This window comes from Dryobates pubescens, chromosome 9 (assembly GCF_014839835.1).
Source record: "Dryobates pubescens isolate bDryPub1 chromosome 9, bDryPub1.pri, whole genome shotgun sequence".
NCBI classification, from domain to species: Eukaryota; Metazoa; Chordata; class Aves; order Piciformes; family Picidae; genus Dryobates; species Dryobates pubescens.
In genome coordinates, this window is record NC_071620.1 from 27,480,892 (window position 1) to 27,499,990 (window position 19,099).

Sequence of the window (19,099 nt, forward strand, 5' to 3'; positions counted from 1 at the left end):
GTGGCAGCTCCCAAACCAGGATACCTAAAGATTACAATAAACACACACACATCCACACAGAGCATTTTGTATTTTTATCTGAGAGGGAAGATACTAATCTACAAATCCAAAGTGTGGGGGGATCATTTCAGAATAATTATGCTGTATTCACATTTGAGCAACTACTTGCTAGGCAGAATCAGCAAGTTGAAACAGGCTTAGATTGATACAACTGCATTCCCAGCTTGGCTCAAAGTTACTCCTGTTCCCTACCAGCAGCATTGTCAGAACACCTCAAAGGAAAAAAGAGACAAATATTTGCTTGATGATGCTGTGACAGGGAAGTGATTCAAACCATGCCTCCAAAGAGAACCTTCCCAGAGGACAGCAGAAGAAAGCTCTCATTTGCAGTCTGCATCGTCTCACATAAGGGAGGGTAAAAGAGGAGGGAAATGGAGTGTGAGCTTCCCAGTATCGCCTCTCTCAACTGCCTGCCCTTAGCCTGCATCAAGTACAGACCTAAAGTAACAATGCCAAGGAGACTTCCCAGTTGTAAGAAACTTGTTCACAAGGGACAGTATTTGAAAAAGATACTTCCTTGTACTTCCTTAAGCTTAGAGACAAAAGTTTTAAACTGTACCAAAAACCTGGCCTGGGACATTCTGAACTACTATCTCCTTTCATCTTTTTGGAAAGTTGTGGTTTCTAGGCACATCCTTTCATTCTCACAGAATATAACCTTAGTCAATGACTCCACTGTTGATTTTTCAGGAAACTTCATGTTTAAAGACAAGTGGTGTTAGATAGTACAGACAGTTGAAGCAGTTTTAAATAACATCAGGAAAAAGGGAGAGAGAAAAGATACTAAAAGAAGGGGAAATTTTATCCTTAAGAATAAACACAGGATCCAGGTACCACCTCATCTATGTCTTGCCCTCTCCAAAACCTCATCCCTTTACCAACCAAGCAAACACAAGCCCCAGCTACTTCTCAGACACAGGCAAAGCCCTGCTGCAGTTGCCTCCCTCTCACATTCCCCTGTTGAGCAATCCTGACAGCACACAGCAGAGAGCAACTTGTTGCGTCACACAGCTCAAGGAAGAAAAAATAGCTGACCGTGGCTGAATATCTCCCCCACCCAGCACACACACACGTGTACCAGGATAAGAGAAGCACATCTTTGTGAAAGCAGGGCCTCCACATCGCCCCAGTATCAGCAGTCACCAAGTAACTTGAGGGGTAAGAAAATAAGAGGTTATCACCACACACACACACCACATGTTGTGCAAACTTTTCCCAGCACTGAGGACGGCATCCTCTCAAACAACGTTTCACGTGCTCTGCCCATTTCCTCCTTGCCTGTTCCTGAACGGGAGGTCCTCCTTCCTCAGCACTGCTGAGCTCACAGCATTCTCCCACTGAGTAGAGAAGCACTAGGAAAAGATTTCACGGCTTTGTAACAGACCTGGATAGTCAAGCACAGTAGCTGGAAACAGAAGTCCCCACATGGCTTGTGCTGCTTTACAGGAGTTAGGCAACTTTCACCAGCAAGTGAGATTGATTTTGGTGGAGCTTTGACCCTCTTTACCCTTGGTTTGAAACTATCAAAAAAGACAACACATTGAGGTGGTTTGATGACAAAAATGAAGTTGGCAGTTGTACATCTCTGTTCCAAGACATCTTTCTATGTAGAATCACAGAATCATTTAGGTTGGAATCACAGAATCAAATACTGGTTTGGCTTGGAAGGGAACTTGAAACTTCATCTAATCTAACCCCCTTGAAGTCAGCAGGGACATCTGCAACTACAGCAGGTTGCTCAGAGCCCAAACCAACCTGACCTGGAATGTTTCCAGGGATGGGGCATCTACCACCTCTCTGGGCAACCTGGGCTAGTGTCTTGCCACCTGATGTAAAAAATGCCCTCCTTCTATCTATCATTAATCTCCTTCTTTTAAAACCATCATCCCTTGTCCTGTCACAGAAGTCCCTGATAAAAAGTCTGTCCTTAAAGATCTTTAAGATCATTGTGTCCCACCATGAAGCACCAGATTGCTGACTCCTAGGATATAGCAAAAAACTACTGTTTATAAAACTTCAGCTAAGAGAGCAGCCTGGAGGACTCAGTGTGTCTACAGACGTCTTCAAGAAGCAGAAATCAGTATTTGCATACAGTGTGCCATTTACCATCCATATAATGACATTGACACTTTACAGACCGTGTCTTTGACTAAGCTGTGTGCATCATGCAGGTGAGCATCATGGCTCAAAGCCCAAGTGAAGGGCCCTGGCTAAGGCCAAACACCAAGATTCTCCTTGCCAAGTTCCCCTGAATTCTGATGCTCTACTGGTAACAAATAACCTGTTTTTAAAAGATGGGAGGGGAAAAAAAAAAAGACTAAGAAACCTGCTGACCCTGAAAGGGGGTATTTCTGCAGCCTGCTGGTTCCAGCATGATGAACTAGAACAGGTTGAGCAGGTTAGGTGCTGGGGGGAGAAAAGGTAAAGCTGGAAGACATACAGTAAAGGTGGAACAACAGCAACCACAGCTGCAGTTTGAGGGTTTCCTCATTCTCTTGGCCCTAGAGTCTTTTCAGAGAAGAGGAGGAACAGAATGAGCACACATTCATTGGAGAGGCAATGCAAGTATTTGATGTGCGTGCACAACAGGTTGAGCAGAGATTACCTTCACACACAAACTCTCCCAGCAAACTTTCTTACCACCATCATTTTTTACATAGAATAGCCCAACCAAAGTACAAGCTAGAAGACAAATCACCAATTGAAATGCCAACAGAATAACATCTTACTTGTTAACCTTGACAGTTAATGTTTCTGCAAGAATAGTGTCAATGTCAGGCTTATGGCAAAGGCCTAGAAGCACCTCAATGCCCTGCAAAGATCACCTAGTTTTTCTAGTGCTTGGTCTTTTAAAGGCTTCTATTTACTTTATAGTCCTTCAAGGTGAGAAGGGGAGGCAACATGCCCGAGAATACAAGACCTTCAGAGCAGATGATGTTTCTGAAAGGATACTTAGGCGGAAAGATCAAGGTCTCACACTGCCGTACGCTCCAGGACCAGAGTCTAATCTGTCAAGTGGCTTGTGTTTGTTTGAACTCTGACATGGGTAACAATGCAGCACTAAGGAACACTCTGTTATACAGAGATTTATATTACTGCCCGTGAGGAGGGTGGCACAACTCCACTACATCAGACAACCTTTCCCTCAGCACAAGTCGCATCACAAGCCTAAACTTACTGAAAGTGGCATGTCCCCTTTTTCAGACAAAAACCCACCAGAACATACAAATCCACAACCATGCAACATCCAAGATCAGCCTTAGAGATTAATTAAAGGCAACACTGACAAAAAGCACACTAAAGTTTGTCTTACGTTTAGGTCCTGAAGGGCTCTGGAGATGCAAGTATAATGTTCCTCATTGTGTACACTTGGCTTCTCAAGAACAATGGAGCTAATTAAGGTCTGCGTATAAATCTTAACCCTGCACTTCCTTGCCTCGCTTGATTCTAATCAGATCTCAGCATTCGTGTTTTGGTGTTGACTTCCTTTGCTGTACTTTAATGATAACTGAAGGGGGATACTGTTCAAGGCTACAGGCAGCACGTTACACATCTGAAATCATGGCATCTTTTGACTCTGACAGCTCACAGAGGTGCTGTTGCACCACAGCTCCCTCTGAGTCTCTTACCACTGAAGAGAATTGCAGAGCGGGGTTTGGAGCACCCTATTTATGCATCAGGAGAATGAAGCAAAAGCTTATATAAGGTGTTTCTGAAAGATGAGCAACAGGGGGATAGACAAAAATTCCTGCCTGGGACCATTAAAAATAGTGTGGTCTTCTCATTCTCATCAAAGACACAGAGAAACAGGCTCTTACTGCTATGCTGGTGTTGATACAGCCTGACACACTCACTCCCTCCTCCCTCTTATTTCCACTCTTCTTTCTTTCCTTCTTTCCCTATTTCCTTCCTTTTTTCCCTTTTCCTTCCTTCTTTCCCTTTTCCTTCCTTCTTTCCCTTTTCCCCTATTTATTTCTTTTCCCCCTCTTCCTTCCTTCCTTCCCTATTTCCTCCTATCTTCCTTTCTCCATTTTCTTCTTTCCCTACTTCCTTGCTTCCTTCCTTCCTTCCTTGCATTCTTAATCTTCAAAACATAGGGATTTTAGCAGAACATCAAACATTCACTCTGGATATCCATGCTGACACGAGAGACACCAAAACTACTTTTCTCCCCATTTCCCCATCCTTCTTCACAAAATGTGTTAGCAGAAATACAGGAAACACATCTTAAGTGCAGAGAACACCAAAGCAACTATCACAGCTCACCTGTCTCCTACACCTACAGCCATCAGTTACCAGAAACAGAACTGAGCCCTTTGTGTTTGTCATCCCTGCTCAAGAATTAGGGCACTTGTTTCTGCTGAGGCTTATCTTTCCTAGCATGCTGACAGTGGTTAGATCACCCCCCACATATAAGGACTGGATCTAAAAGCCTCTAATGCAGTCCGCTGTTTCATATTTAAGAGCACTGTCTACCATTTACTACACTGGAATGAAAGCTCCTTAGGAGATAACCAAAGAGACATTTCTGTTGTGCAAGACAATAAGAGGGGGCCTTTTCCCATGTGTGGTGTCAATAATGTCCAGCATGGCAAGATCCTTGGCTGTTTGTTTTAAGCTTCAAGATCTTGTACGGCCAGTTGCTCAAAGCCATAAAACATTTAACACCAAATTCCCATTTGGCCATCTTGGCAAAGCACCAGAAACCTAAATGTGCTGTACTAAGACCATTCCTCTCCTCTTCTGGTAAATACCAAAAGCTCCTTATCACATCTGGTTGTGCCCTGCCTCCAAAAACACCAGTCTGAAGCAAATGGCAGGCTGCACATGCTGAACTGCAGAGATCCTATTTGTACTCTGTGGCTGGGCATTGTTATTGCACTGCACCCTCCAAAGCACACAGAAGGTACTGGGAGCAGGCTAATGCCATAAATAACATAGGAACAATTCACAGGTGGAATGTAGGGAGAGGATGGATCGAGCCAGATCTTGAGTATGCTCTGCCTAGGGGATATGTGCAAAGTCAAGGGCAGCCTGCATGCCTGCCTGAGGAACACTGATCCATGTTAAAGAGAGCAGAGAAGTCATTGTAGCGTCTCAATCCCTCTGTCTGGATCAGGATCCAACACTCATTTTCCAACCAGCACATTACAACCTTCACCACATGTATGTTCTTCATTTCCCAGCAAAGATGGCTGATTAAAGCATCAAACTTCACAGGTTACTCCCCAACATGTGCACTTTCCACCTTGCTCAAGAGACTCCTTCAGCAACATAGATGTACACACCAAGTGGGGGTTAAAAAACACTTGATTTGAGCATCAGAACAGCACATCCCTGGATAACCAAACCAGCTGCTTGTCCATCCACAGCACATTAAAAAGACAAGTTTGGGAAAATTATCTAGCATTGAAAATAAGATGGAGAATGAAAGTGCCTTCTTAATTAAAAGAAGAAATACCTCCTTTGATAGGACCCTTTGTAAGCATGCTTCAAAGCATAGCTTCTGCGATCCACATCTTCCAATTTGAGTTTCAAAGACTTCTGCATGTGGATGTTGCATGTGGTGTTTTGCATGTGCCAAATAAACCCCAAACAATTCCCCAACATTTGAGACCTGTTCCTGAGATGGTGCATAAACATCATATCAGTACACCTGAGTAGGATGAAAATAAAATCCATTACAAAGAGTTTTTCTAGGTATGGAGCAGAAGCATAGAATGGTTTGGGCTGGAAGGGACTTTTAAAGGTCTTCTAGTCCAATCCCCTTCCACTGAACAGGAATACCTTACACTGAGCAGGGATACCTTACACTAGACCATGTTGCTCAAAGCCCCATCCAACGTAGCTTTGAATACTTCCAGAGATGTGTAATATGTTCAGTCTGGTGCACATCAGTTGTAGACGCTGCAGCTTCTTTTACCACGCTGGGGAAATTGTGGCTGAAATGTATCTATTCTCCCCTTTAGCCTTTTCAGACTTGCCATAGAGCCTTTAATAGCTACTCACTGGAAACTGGCAGGAAGGTCACTCTTTGCTTCCCTTCTGGCATTCCTGTCCTATTAACATTCTCAAATTGCATGGAGAACGTGTCTTTAGCGGGAAGGAAAAAGTGATTTAAAAGTGACAGGCACAGACCATCCTCAGTCACGGAAACGGAAAAGGAACTGTTGGCAAAGTCTCCTCCTTCCAAGGGAAACAGTTTTGGAGGCACTGACAGTCCAGATGGAAAGCCTTTGGAAAATCTTTAGTAACTGCAATATGTGGATTTGAAACACTAGTTTGTAAATTCCCAGCTCCTTCAGAGCTACAGAAAACTCTTTACACCACCCCTCAACCTCCATCCCCACTCTTCAGCACTTCCATGTAGTTTATTCTTCTGCTGGAGATCTAAGAATACTCAGTTTCCATTTACTGTGGCCAAGAGAAAGCAACAGTGTCTATCTGCAGTGTAGAAGTGTGAGACTCTGTGTATCCTCAACTGCAGATTTTCTTATGTACTGGATTATTGCTTTGCCATGCCAGTTATAAATTTTGAACTCAATAATCACTATGATCTAACTCCTTCCCCCAATTCTTAAAAAGCCACAAGAAAACAATTCCCTAATCCCCCAAAACTTAGACCCTGAGGGCATGGCCTGAAGTTGCACCAGGGGGAGGTTTAGGTTGGATCTTAGGAAGCACTTCCTCACAGACACTGGAATGGACTGCCCAGGAAGGCAGTGGAGTCGCTGTCCCTGGAGGTGTTTAAGGGAAGACTGGACGTGGCACTTAGTGACATGGTGCAGTCGATACGGTGGTGTTAGGTCATAGGCTGTACCTGATGATCTCAGAGGTCTATTCCAGCCTCAATAGTTCTGTGATTCTAATAGTGGTCTAACAGAAATCTCTGCAAAAAAAACTCAGCATTGTCTTCAGCTCTACTTTTGCAGAGTGATTTCTGTTCCTGATACTAGACACTCATGGATCTTACAGTTATCACTGAGACCTTTGCTCTTTCCAACAGAGACTGACCCCGCTGGAGGCTCAGGCTACTACTGAACTGTTTGGCAGCTTTAAGAGCCCCAGGCTCGTGGTTCCCTCTTGAAAACCCTGGCCAAGTGTCACTCTGGTCAGAAAAGGAAGCAGATTTTAACTGCTTTTTTTCTGAATGGTGCACAAGAGAAACTTCCCCCTCCATCCCTGTTTGCTGTGCCCATTCAAGTTGACTTGCTGCCCAGAAGCCAAGGAGCACAACAAAAAGCACCTGGACTTCATGTGAGAGGTTATGACTCACTTAAAAATGAAGTGTTGCACATTTTGTGGGAGTCAGGAAGGGCAGCATCAATTGAAGAGGTGAAGAACACATGCAACACTCCCAACACAGATGGATTTACCCACTGAACAGAAGAGCAGAGAAAAGAGTGGCCTCACTTCATGAAAAGTCTGGCCAGTGAAAAGTTTTGCCCACAGGCAGAACAGCACATAAGCTCTGGAGGGTGTTTGCCTGCTGTCACTTAATAAAGTGAAAGAGAAAAATTACTTTCTATGGAGAAAATGGGCACTTGAGAAAGTAACACTGATATTTTTCTAACCCAAAGAAGCAAGAAGTGGAAAAATGGATCAGAAATTTCATCCTTTGCTGGAACAGTGACAAGCACTGCTATGGCACAGTTATTTCCCTTAACAAAACCATTTAATTGGACTGTTTCCCTTTAAAGGTCTTTACAAAATCTAGATTGAAAACTAACTATAGACAGTTAAAGAAGAGCCAGGACAAGGCAGCAGGGGAGAAAAAGAAGAGTGGATGCATGTAGCATGTGCCTACACATATTTTCCCCCTGACAGACTAACCTCTCTCTCACTCCTAACGCAGCAAGCTTGACATAAATGGAGTAATACTTCAGGTGGCTCCTGCAGCCCTTCACAGGCTATGCTGATTCTTTATCAGTGCTTTCAAGCCTACAGCTTCTCTCTCTGATAGAATAATAGGATCACACAGGTCAGAAAAGACCTTTCCAACCATTATCTAACTCTACCAAGTCTGGTGCTAAACCATGCCTCTCTACACCACACCTCTGTGTGTTTTAAACATCTCCAGGGATGTGGATTCAACCACCTCCCTGGGGAGCTTGTTCCAGTGTTTGATCACTCTTTCAATGAAGAAATTTATTCAAACACCCAACCTTAACCTCCCTTGGTGCAACTTGAGGCCACTTCCTCTCATCCTCTCACTTGTTAGGTGGAAGAAGAGGCAGACCCCCACCTGTCCCCAGTCTCCTTTCAGGTAATTTTACAGTGAGAAGGTCTACTCCAAGCCTCCTTTTCTCCAGACTAAACAAGCCCAGTTCTTTCAGCTGCTCCTGAAAAGACCTGTTTTGCAGACCATTCACTAGCCTTTTTGCCCTTCTCTGGACTTGCTCCAACACCTCAATGTCCTTCTTGTATTAAAGGCCCCAAGACTGAACACAGTACTAATGATACTGTGCAACACTCTAGGGATACCACCATGGCTACCAGGGGCACGTTAGAAATCCTATTCTTTGGGCATAAGTCTGTCACTCCTTAAGATACTATAGCACAAAAATAGGAAACAATAAAGGAACTGCACACAAAACCAGGGAAAGATGGACTTGTGTTATCCAGGCAAGGCCTGTGGGAGTCACGCACAAGACAGGACCTGGCCAGCAAGTCCTTGCTCCAGGACCCCAGGGCAGAAGCAGTCTGGAATGTGAAGTGAGAGGCATTCAGACACAGCACTGGCAGGCCACTGGGCATGATGCTACAGCTAAATTTGAGATGTCTACGAAAGAATTCACTTCATACCATCTTAAAGTAGAAGTACCTATTTGAGAAGGAGGCACCCAATGGACAAAACCCTGTGAGCATGTCATAGCAGCAGATAGCAAATTCAAATTTCACCTTGCATTTCTCATTTGCCTACTTCCACATTCACACTTTCCACTTCAGCAACAGGATTCAATATCAGTCTGTTACAGCAGCAAGAAAAGGTTATTCACTGCAAAAAAAAAAAAAAAAATTGGTGGCACAGTTTTGCCAACCAAAACCCTCCTTTGGCAAAGGCAGCCTGATTCAGGGTGCTCAGAACTTGCCTGTCACGGGTCTGGGATTACTCGCTGCAAGCTCAGGAACAGGTTTCTGCCATCTCCTACTGAGCTGCTGTGGTGTGGGGCTAGGCAAAGAGTTTTACAGAGCAGACAGGAACATATCAGATGGAACCAACCTTTAACAGGAAGCTGTTCCTTGATTGAATTTAGTTCCTTTTTAGTGCAGCCAGTAAATACATCACTGCACGCTGGTAACGTCAAGCAACATCTTGTTGCAAAAAAAAATGAAACCCAAACAATCTGCTCATCAGATTCTCATCCTCTCATCTGTACTTACTTCTGGGCAAGTCACTGAGCCTGGCAGTGCCGGCAAGTTAGCTCCTAACGCACAGTAAATGTTGCTACACGGGAAATCTGCAAAAGCAAAGGTGACTACACCAACAACTGATAGGCCTGGAGTTAAGTTTCAGGATGAGTCTTCCTTTCCTGCTTCCGAGAGAGCAGGAGGAGATGCCTGGTGAACAAAAAGCCAAACCAACCCTGCAAGCAGCTAGGGCTGAGGAGTGGGCCACTAGCGTCCAGCCACTCCAGACTCCAAGCAGTGGAATTCACCTTTGGATGCTGACAGTGCTGCAACTCAGAAGGTGCCCTGCCTTCCTCAGGCAGAGTAATGACCCAGTCTGGCAACACCTCTGGTCAGATGAGTCAGAGGAGTGATTTATTCAGTGCCCAAGGCCCCTATCTCCTCTGAACCTGTTTGCATCTTCCCTTCTCATTTTATGTCTCTGTCCAATCCTTTCCAATGCTAATCAAGTGTAAGTTAAATAAATGTGGAATTACAAAACTGCATTCCCTCCCATTTCTCTCTCTTTTCACCGGTTTAACCTAGACAGCATGACATAGAATAAGCAAAGCTCAGAGAATGTATTGCTTCCTTCACGTGACATTATGTTATCTTCCCTACTGTCACCAAAATCACCCCTTTGAGTCCACCTATAGCACACTATTTGGAAAATGACTGGTAATAATCAAGGAAACAAGATCTCTTCCCTCCCACACTGTCTGTAACCATCACTCTTGTCACTTTGCTTATTAGCCATATTCCATTCCCTCACCTGTCTTGCAGTTTCTTTGTATGCTGTAAATTCTTTGATATAGGGACTAAAGCTGTGTAGGAATTCACAAAGTTAATCAGCTCTGAAGTGTTCCACCCATGCAAATAAATGAATCCTGGATTGGGGGATGAGACACGAGAAGGAAGGAACATCCATGGGATTTAATGTTTTGTTTTCCCCAGTTGACAACTGCACAAATTGCTACATTCCAAAGGAAGAAACTACACAACACACATCTAGTAACTTGGGTTACAGAGGATTTCCCAGATCTCTAGTGTAGGAAGTTGTCTGCAGTACAGTAAGTAGTGATGGATGCACTTAAAAAACAAGATCCATTATTCTGAAGAAACATCTTCCCGATAGCACGTGGATATCTAACGACAGAAAACATCATCACAGATGTTCCAGTACAACCATTTGCATCCACAACTCTGCAGCTACAAAATGAGAAGCTCCTGTACAGCTTGGCTATCTGTTTTTTTCCTCTGAAAAAAATCCATCCCATTTGTCAAGATAATAATACGAATAAAGCCAAAAAAGCAATACTTATGGACAACTCTTGGTAATGTGTGATAAGCTAGAAAACCTTTCTCAGTTCTGACTTCCCCCCACAACATAAGCATCCAGGTCATTGTATAAGTATGTGTGTCATGCCATACTTGTAGATCACATATAGTCCATGTTTTCTGCCAAATTAAGTGCCTTTAGTTAGCCTGCAAGTCCTTTCGAGGTAATAAAACAGCCTCCTATACTGTAATTCTTTTCCAGACTGCTGGGTCATAGTCAGCACTCACCTGTGCATGTTGCCATTGGTGGTGAAGGACTGTCCACATACTGAACATTTATAAGGCCTTTCACCTGAGTGCACCAGCATGTGGCGATCAAGGGAGCTCGCTGAGCTCAGAGACTTTCCACAGATGCTGCAGGAATGGTCTGTCCCTCCAGTGTCAGTGTTATGCTAGAGAAAGCAATGATTTGTTTTCATTGAATGCCCTTTCTGAAGTGCCAGCAAAATATTAGTGAGAGCTACAAACATCTTAAAGAGCCATTTAAAGGCACGAGACCTTATATTAAGGTGGGCCCAGAATATACCTCTCCTCCCCAGCCCTCCCCTCTCAACTTCACCCCCACCCTTCATTTTTAACTCCATAAGGCACTACCACAAGCAGCTGTTTTCATATAGTAGCTGTTCCACACAGCCTGCAACGCCCACCACATGAGCATTTCTACTGGGTGTGCAGCAGAAGGGGACAGGAAGTGACCCAGCAGCAACCCACCAGACCAAAGGTACTTTGGGATACTGTAAGCTGAGCAGTGGTTTGGGGCTGGCTAAGGGGCCAAACAGAAAGAGGATGTAAATACAAACTTCATGTCAGAAAAAGACACTTAAAAACAAATACTCCTTAAAGATACCAATTTCAAACTGACTGTGTGGTAAGGAAACAGAAGTAAATTGCTTCTGAGTGAACATGCAGACTTGTGTGGCCATACACACAGCCAAAATGTGGCCATTAGCTGCTGTGCTGTATGTACCATCCTCCTTCTTACTTGCATTCAGACTTGAAGATTTCTTCATGCACTAAAAAAACCCAAAGTCAGAAGAGTTGGAAAATAATAAAATTGACAGTTACAGCTCAGGAGGGAAAACTGAAGTAGTAACTAGTGGACCCAGGAGTGGTGAACCACAACCTGAGCATCCAAACCAGAAACTCCTGACACAAAAAAAGGCCAAACCTTCTTATACAGTACGCATACATTGCAAGAGGAGCAAGAAGAGGCCTGTAGCTGACCAGGAAAAAAAAAAAGCACAATCTATTAAAAAAAGTGTATTTCTTATTCTGCCTCCTCAAACTGTTACACCCTGAAACACTCTTCTACGCTGAGATGATTGAAAAATGTTGTCTTCCTCTTTCTGAATTTGCATGCCCAGTGAAGAGATCTGTACTCAAGGCCTCATGACGTTCATCCAGATCCCTGGGACTCCTTAAGCTATGCACAACAGGACATACATCCTTGTTGGAGTCACTGTGTATGTGGGTGGGGGGAAAAGTGTTGGGGAAGGAAGGGAGGAAAATATCCCACTTTGGGCTGGGTTTTTGTGTTTTGTTTCGTGTGTTTTGTTTTCTTTTTAAGAAAATACAAGCACAGAAGGCTCAAAAAAAAAAAAAAGAAAAGGCAAAACAATTGAATAAAGTTATAAAGAAAGCATTTCTGGTTTGCACATGGTTTTTTTTGCCACAGCAAAATGCAAGCCAGACATTTAATAACAAAGTCAGGAATCAAGAGCCTGTACTCCACGTACCTGACGAATGTGCATAGTTAACTGGTGCTGTGTAGTGCAAATCTTTTCACATAGAGGGCAGGTATAGGAAGACTTCTCTTCTTTTGTTTCCTGTGAGGGAAAAACAAAACCAATCAGAAGGAATATTGATATAGAAAAGAACTCAAAAGCTGATACTGGAGGGGATTTAAAAAGTATTACACATCCTAAAGTACCACTGCTAACATAACTTGCATGCACACATTTATCATCCTGAGAGATCCCTCAAGGAAGTTTCAGAAACTTCTGAATTTCTACACAAGGATGGTTTCAACTACTGCAGAAGAGCAGCAGCTGTTTTAACAGCACATGGATCCTCAGCAGTAGCAGTTTAGGACAGGAACTGAAGGCAATTATTGCAATCAGCTCAAACTGCCAGGAGGAATTTAGGTGAGCAGAAAGTAATTCCTGGAACGATGCCCGAATGTGTGGGCAAACGCCGCTGATTTTCTCTAAAGATCTTTAATAAGCGCAAGTTGTTGGGACTTCAGATATTGCACCCCATCCCAATGGCAGGCACTAGCTCAGTGCCCTCTTCTAGAGGCTGTATGTTCTGCTTCACTGCTGACTCAGAAGAGAGGCATTTACTGAATCACCAGCACCACTTCCCTTTGCATCTTGTGTTTCTCCTGGAAGCATCCCATTCAGGCACACCAGCCAGGCCCAACCCTTCTCAAGCTTGCAAGATCTGATGACATCACAGCAAGGAAGCGGTGACAATGCAGCAGTGTACGTGACTCAAGAAGAACACATTATGAACCTGGTTATTCTCCACCCAGGTGAGGATCAGGAGGAACCATGGTCAAACCACAAGTACAAACAATAAAGTGGACCGGAGAGCTCAGCCTGATTTAAGTGTGCCCTTGAAACACCGAGCAAAGCCACCACTCTTTCAGCCACAAACAAAATGGCACTCTCAGATGAACCAAAGGCAATTGCCTGACTTGTTCACAAGGATGGCTACTGCATGACTGAAAGGTTATTTTCACCACCTCACCAGGAAGCCCAGGTGTGGCTTCTGTACTAACACCTGCATATTATAAGGAAGATGGCCTGGCACTGAAAATCAAGCCTCACTTTTCTGTAGAACAATGCAAATCACCAGTTAGATAGATCCATCACCTGTCAGCTAGATTTCTGGTGACAAGAGTGCAAAACCATCTCTGCATGACTGATGGGAAAGGGTGTCAAAAGGACATGCTCTACTCAACCTCTTTGCTGGCTACTTTAAGTACCATTAGTAAAACCATGAAAAAAAAGCACAAAATAAACCCCATTCTCAGTAGCTCTTTGGATGAGAGGGACTTAATGGGTATTGCCTCTCTCTGTATAATTCTTTCCCTCATCACTTTTCCAACACAAGAGTTTGTTAAGAACACTGAGAATGATTAACCCAAGAGAAAGGTCTTTTTAAGGCTCAACAAAGCAAGATTCTCTCCTACATGATTTGAGAAAGAGAGCTTCCTATGAAAATCTAAAACTGTGTTTTCAAAAGTAGGGCTGTGATCATTTTCTGTTAACTTCAGCAGCCTGTGGACATGGATAAAGAAGCCGTCTTCCCTTTTCACCTGAAGTAAACAAAAACTTGGTGACTTCACTTCTGCAAGGATCTGGACTGCAACAATTAGGTTCTCCCACCCCTCTCTACTGCTCCTCTTGTACATTTCTATCTCAGGGCTCCCCATCCTAAAGTTAATCACTGTAGGCTGCATGTACAGGCTGAGGTCTAACACACAAAATGTTAGAAAGCAAGGAAGAAAGGCTGACAAGACGAAGTCTGAACACCCTGAGAAAACTAAAATGCATTATCCCAGTACTCCTCCTCTCCAGCTTTACCTGCACGCTCGTTCCATCCAACGTACACAGCTTTAGTTTTCACAGACTCACAGAATGGTAGGGGTTGAAGGGGACCTCTGGAGATCATCTAGTCTAATCCCCTGCTAATGCAGGTACACCTATGAGGTTGCACAGGAACATGTTCAGGCAGGTTTTCAATGTCTCCATAAAAGGAGACTCCACAATCTCTCTGGGCAGCCTGGTCGGTCCAGTGCTCTGATCCTCCCCAAACAAAGACATTTTTCCTTAAGTTCAAGTGAAATCTCCTGTGTTCCAGTTTGTACCCACTGTCCCTTGTCCAATCACCAGGCACTACTGAAAAGAGCTCAGCCCCATTCTCTTGAGCTCCACCCCTTAGATATTTATATGCATTGAGAAGATCCCTTCTCAGTCTTCTCTTTTCCAGGGTATACATCCCCAGGTCTCTCTGCCTCTCCTCATAAGACAGGTGCTCCAGTCCCCTAATTGTTTAAAGCCCTCCAGTGAGGAAGACTTTACTCCTCCAGTGAGGAGGACTAGTAGACCCCCTGGGCCTGGAGCTGGATCACATGCTGAGAAGGGAGCACCTGAAGTGCAGGGTAAGGGAACTCCAGTCAGTAAATCATCTTCAAAGGGGACCCAGCTTAAATGCCTTTACACTAACACACACAGCATGGAGAACCAGCAAGAAGAGTTACAGACGTGTGCATGCCTACAGGGCCATGATGTGATTGGCACCACTGAGATGTGGTGGGATGGCTCTCACAGCTGGAGCACAGGAACAGACAGTTACAAGCTCTTCAGGAAAAACAGGCAGTGGACAAGGGGAGGGTGTGTTGCACTGTACATCAGTGACCAAGTGGAGTCCATGGAGATGGACCTGGGGATGGATGAAGAGCTGACAAAGAGCTTATGGGTGAGGGTTAAAGGGAAGGCAAAGGAAGGAGACATCATAGTGGGATCTGATACAAGCCACCTAAACAGGAAGACAGGGATGAAGCCCTCTATAAACAGCTAAGACCAGCTTCACATTGACAAGCCCTGGTCTTTATAGAAGATTCCAACCACCCTGATATCTGTTGGGAGGACAACACAGCAGGGCACTGGCAATCTAAGAGGTTCCTGGAGTGCATTGTTGATGACTTCCTCCTCCAAGTGGTAAATGAACCCACAAGGAAAGGTGCTATGATGGACCTTGTCCTCATCAACAAGGAGGGGCTGGTGAGTGATGTGAAACTTACAGGCAGCCTTGGCTGTAGTGAGTATGAAATGATAGAGTTTAAGATTATCAAGGCTTCAAAGAGATTGTGAAGCAAGCTCACTACTCTGGACTTCAAGAGAGCAGACTTCATCCTCTTCAGGGATCTGCTTGGCAGAGTGCCAAGGGATAAAGTCCTGGAGTGAAGAGAGGCTCAAGAAAGCTAGTCAATACTCAAGGACCATCTCCTCCATGCCCAGGAGCAGTGCATCCCAAGAAAGAAGGTGGCAGGCAAGAATGCCAGGAGGCTGGCTTGGATGGACCAGGTGCTCCTGGACTTACTTTGGCAAAAAAAAAAAGTCTATAGGGAGTGGAAGCAAGAACAGTCTTAACTGGGAGGATTGCAAATGTTGCCCAAGCAGCCAGAGAACAGGTTTGGAAAGCTAAACCAGAGAGAATTAAATTTGGCTAGGGACATAAAGGGAAACAAGAAAACTGGGGAAGGACTTTTTACAGGGGCTTGTAGTGATGGGACGAGGGGTAATGGCTTTAAGAGGGTAGATTTAAGATGGGTATTAGGATGAAATTCTTTACAGTGAGGGTGGTGAGGCACTGGAACAGGTTGCCCAGGGAAGTTGTGGTTGCCCCTTCCCTGAAAGTGCTGAAGGCCAGGTTGGACAGGTACCTTGAACAACCTGGTCTAGTAGAAGATGTCCCTGCCCATGGCACAGAGGTTGAAACTACATGATCTTTAAGGACCCTTCCAATCCAAACCATTTTATGGTTTGATGAATCATCTTTGTGTCCCTCCACTGGACTCTCTCCAGTAGTTCTTCTCATACTGGGGAGCCCAGAACTGAATGCAATACTCCAGGTCCAGTCTTGCTAGGGCAGAGCAGAGAAGGAGAACCACCACCCTGCTGGCCAAATTCTTTGTAATGCATCCCAGAATACCATTGGCCACTTTGGCCACAAGGGCATACTGCTGGCTCACATTGAATTTATTGTTCACCAGCACTCCCAGGTCCTTCTCTGCAGAGAGATGCAGCAACCTGTTTGTGGAGTAATTTTCACCTCAAATATACAGAATTTACAGACTTTACCAGGTTGGAAAACACCTTTGAGATCATCAGGTCCAACCTATCACCCAACACCATCTAATCAACTAAACCATGGCACCAAGTGCCTGATCCAGTCTCTTCCTAAACACTTCCCGTGATGGTGACTCTACCACCTCCCTGGGCAGCCCATTTCAATGGCCAATCTTTCCTTCTGTGAAGAATTTCTTCCTAACACCTAGCCTAAACTGCAAAATTGTTTTAGAATCATAGAATTGTTGGGGTTGGAGGGGACCTCACGAATCATCCAGTTCCAACCCCCCTGCTATGGGCAGGGACCCCTCACACTAGAACAGGTTGCTCACAGTCACATCCAGCCTGGCCTTAAAATCTTTCAGGGATGAGGCTTCCACCACCTCCCTGGGCAAACCATTCCAGTGTCTCACCACCCTCATGGGGAAGAATTTCTTCCTAACATCCAATCTGAATCTACCCATTTTTAGTATTTTTTCCATTCCCCCTAGTCTTATCATTACCTGACACCCTAACTGTCCCTCACCTGCCCCATTTTCCCCTTTTTCCCCTTAAACCCAGAGCACCTGGGCTCTGTTGGAGTCTCCTCCCACCCCAGGTGTGGCCACTTTGCCCTCCCCACCCACTCCCCTATTTAATCCTCACCAGGAAGTGCAGAAGCCCTAAGCTGAGCCCCTTGGGGCTGGAGGATCCTCCTCTCATCACTGGTGAGTGCCCCCATGGTGCACACTGGGTGATGGTGACAACAAAGGCCGGGGGGCCTGGTGGCCCCCCGGTTGTTAGGAAGAGGATTGATGACTATTCTAATATCATCCACGGGTGCTGGCTGGGGCTCTTTACTGTGGCTGAGCTCCTCTGGGTGGTATCTTGGCTGGTGAGGGCCATGCCCCTGGCATCGGGATGGGTGCAAATCATGCTGCAACCCTATGAAAGTTCTCAGGACAGAGAACAAACACACTATGCCACCAAGAAAATCCATGCAGCTGTGCAGACAGTTTAGATGGTGTTTAATCCCTGGGGTATTTTTGTGAAATTATCAACCTACTTGCTGGGGGGTTCTCTCCACCACCCCCCACAAAAAAAAAACAACCCTGCAGTTCTACATGATGTAGTTGATTGCTTCCAAGCCTGCTTTTCTGCCTACTCTTCAAAACAGCAAATTAACAGAAGATAGAGTAATTACTGGTTCACCTTGAAGCAAAGCTCAGAAACACACTACAGCTCAGCCAGAGTTGATTAGTATTGAATCTGGGGTTGATTATTAACCAAAACCCAAACTTTCTCCAGCGGTAACCCAGGGTACACACCGCATACCGTAACACAGCTCAAGCAAATCCAGGGTAGCTCCAACAGGAATGCTGTTGACTGACCCAGTTCAGACCCAAAGCCATCGGCATCCCAATCACAAAAGCAGCCCCACTTGTGAGTTTAACACGCAGCATTCAGCTCCTCCACTGGAAGTAAGCTGGTGAAAACACACTTCCTGAACTGAAAGAGGAAATTAGCAGCTAATTCGTTAGCTACTCCCTTTAGTAAGCACCACTGCTCTTCCTTCAGCTGATGGCAAATGTTTTTAGAGTTCTGCTGTAAGTCTGGGTTTTTTTAATTTGCAGCTCAAAGAAACACCCTTGTCACAATTTTCATGTTCTTCACAAGCAAAGCAAATGAGAAGTTAAAATGGATGCTGCCTGATGTGAGAACATGTTTATTAGACTATGGGTAGACTAGAGCCAAGATAAAGTCAGTGTTATAAAGAGAACCATAGACTTTGGGACAAAGGTTCAGGGCAAAACATTTTGCTGCCAACTCATGAGAAACAGCAGTCAGACCCAGAAAACTAGCTTAACTGTTATTATCCTTTAAATATTGTAATAAGGGGCACATTCTGACCAGAATCCATAAGCTGTGCACTGCTACACACTGAAACAATTCAGCGCTTTCATTCTGCTTTGCTGGAAGTGGAAACTCGTTGTATTAGAGGCTGCTGACCAGACTGATTCCCACTTAATATCTCACATCTCACTTCTATTTTCTCAGTAATGCAGCCATTTGCCCCTCTGGCAATAATGATCTTTCAGCTTAAAAACAAATAAGCTATTTAGAATCACTGAATCCTTTTGGTTGGAAAAGGCTTTTAAGATCAAGTCCAACCATTATCTAATTCTAGCAAGCTGAGGCTAAACCATGTCCCTCTGCACCACATCTCTGCATCTTTCAAAAATTCTCAAGGGATGGATCACAGCATCACAGGATGCTAGGGTTTGGAAGCAATCACTGGAGATCTTCAAGTCCGACCTCCCTGCCAGAGCAGGACCATATAATCTAGCGTGGGTTGCACAGGAATGCATCCAGATGGGTCTTGAAAGTCTCCAGAGAAGGAGACTCCACAACCTCTCTGGGGACCCTGTTCCAGTGCCCTATGACCCTTACAATAAAGAAGTTTTTCCTCATGT

General features: G+C 44.6%; 1 protein-coding gene across 8 annotated transcripts in view; it reads right to left on the minus strand.

The window, feature by feature from the left end:
• The window catches only part of RREB1 (ras responsive element binding protein 1), a 141,285-nt gene that overhangs the window by 55,023 nt on the left and 67,163 nt on the right, over positions 1-19,099 (minus strand). For all 8 annotated transcript variants that reach the window (XM_054164388.1, XM_054164383.1, XM_054164384.1 and 5 more), the window contains 2 exons: positions 12,525-12,614; positions 11,017-11,180 (listed from right to left, as the gene is read on the minus strand). In XM_054164388.1, coding sequence (XP_054020363.1) covers positions 11,017-11,180; positions 12,525-12,614 — 254 coding nt within the window. The remainder of the gene's footprint in view (positions 1-11,016; positions 11,181-12,524; positions 12,615-19,099) is intronic.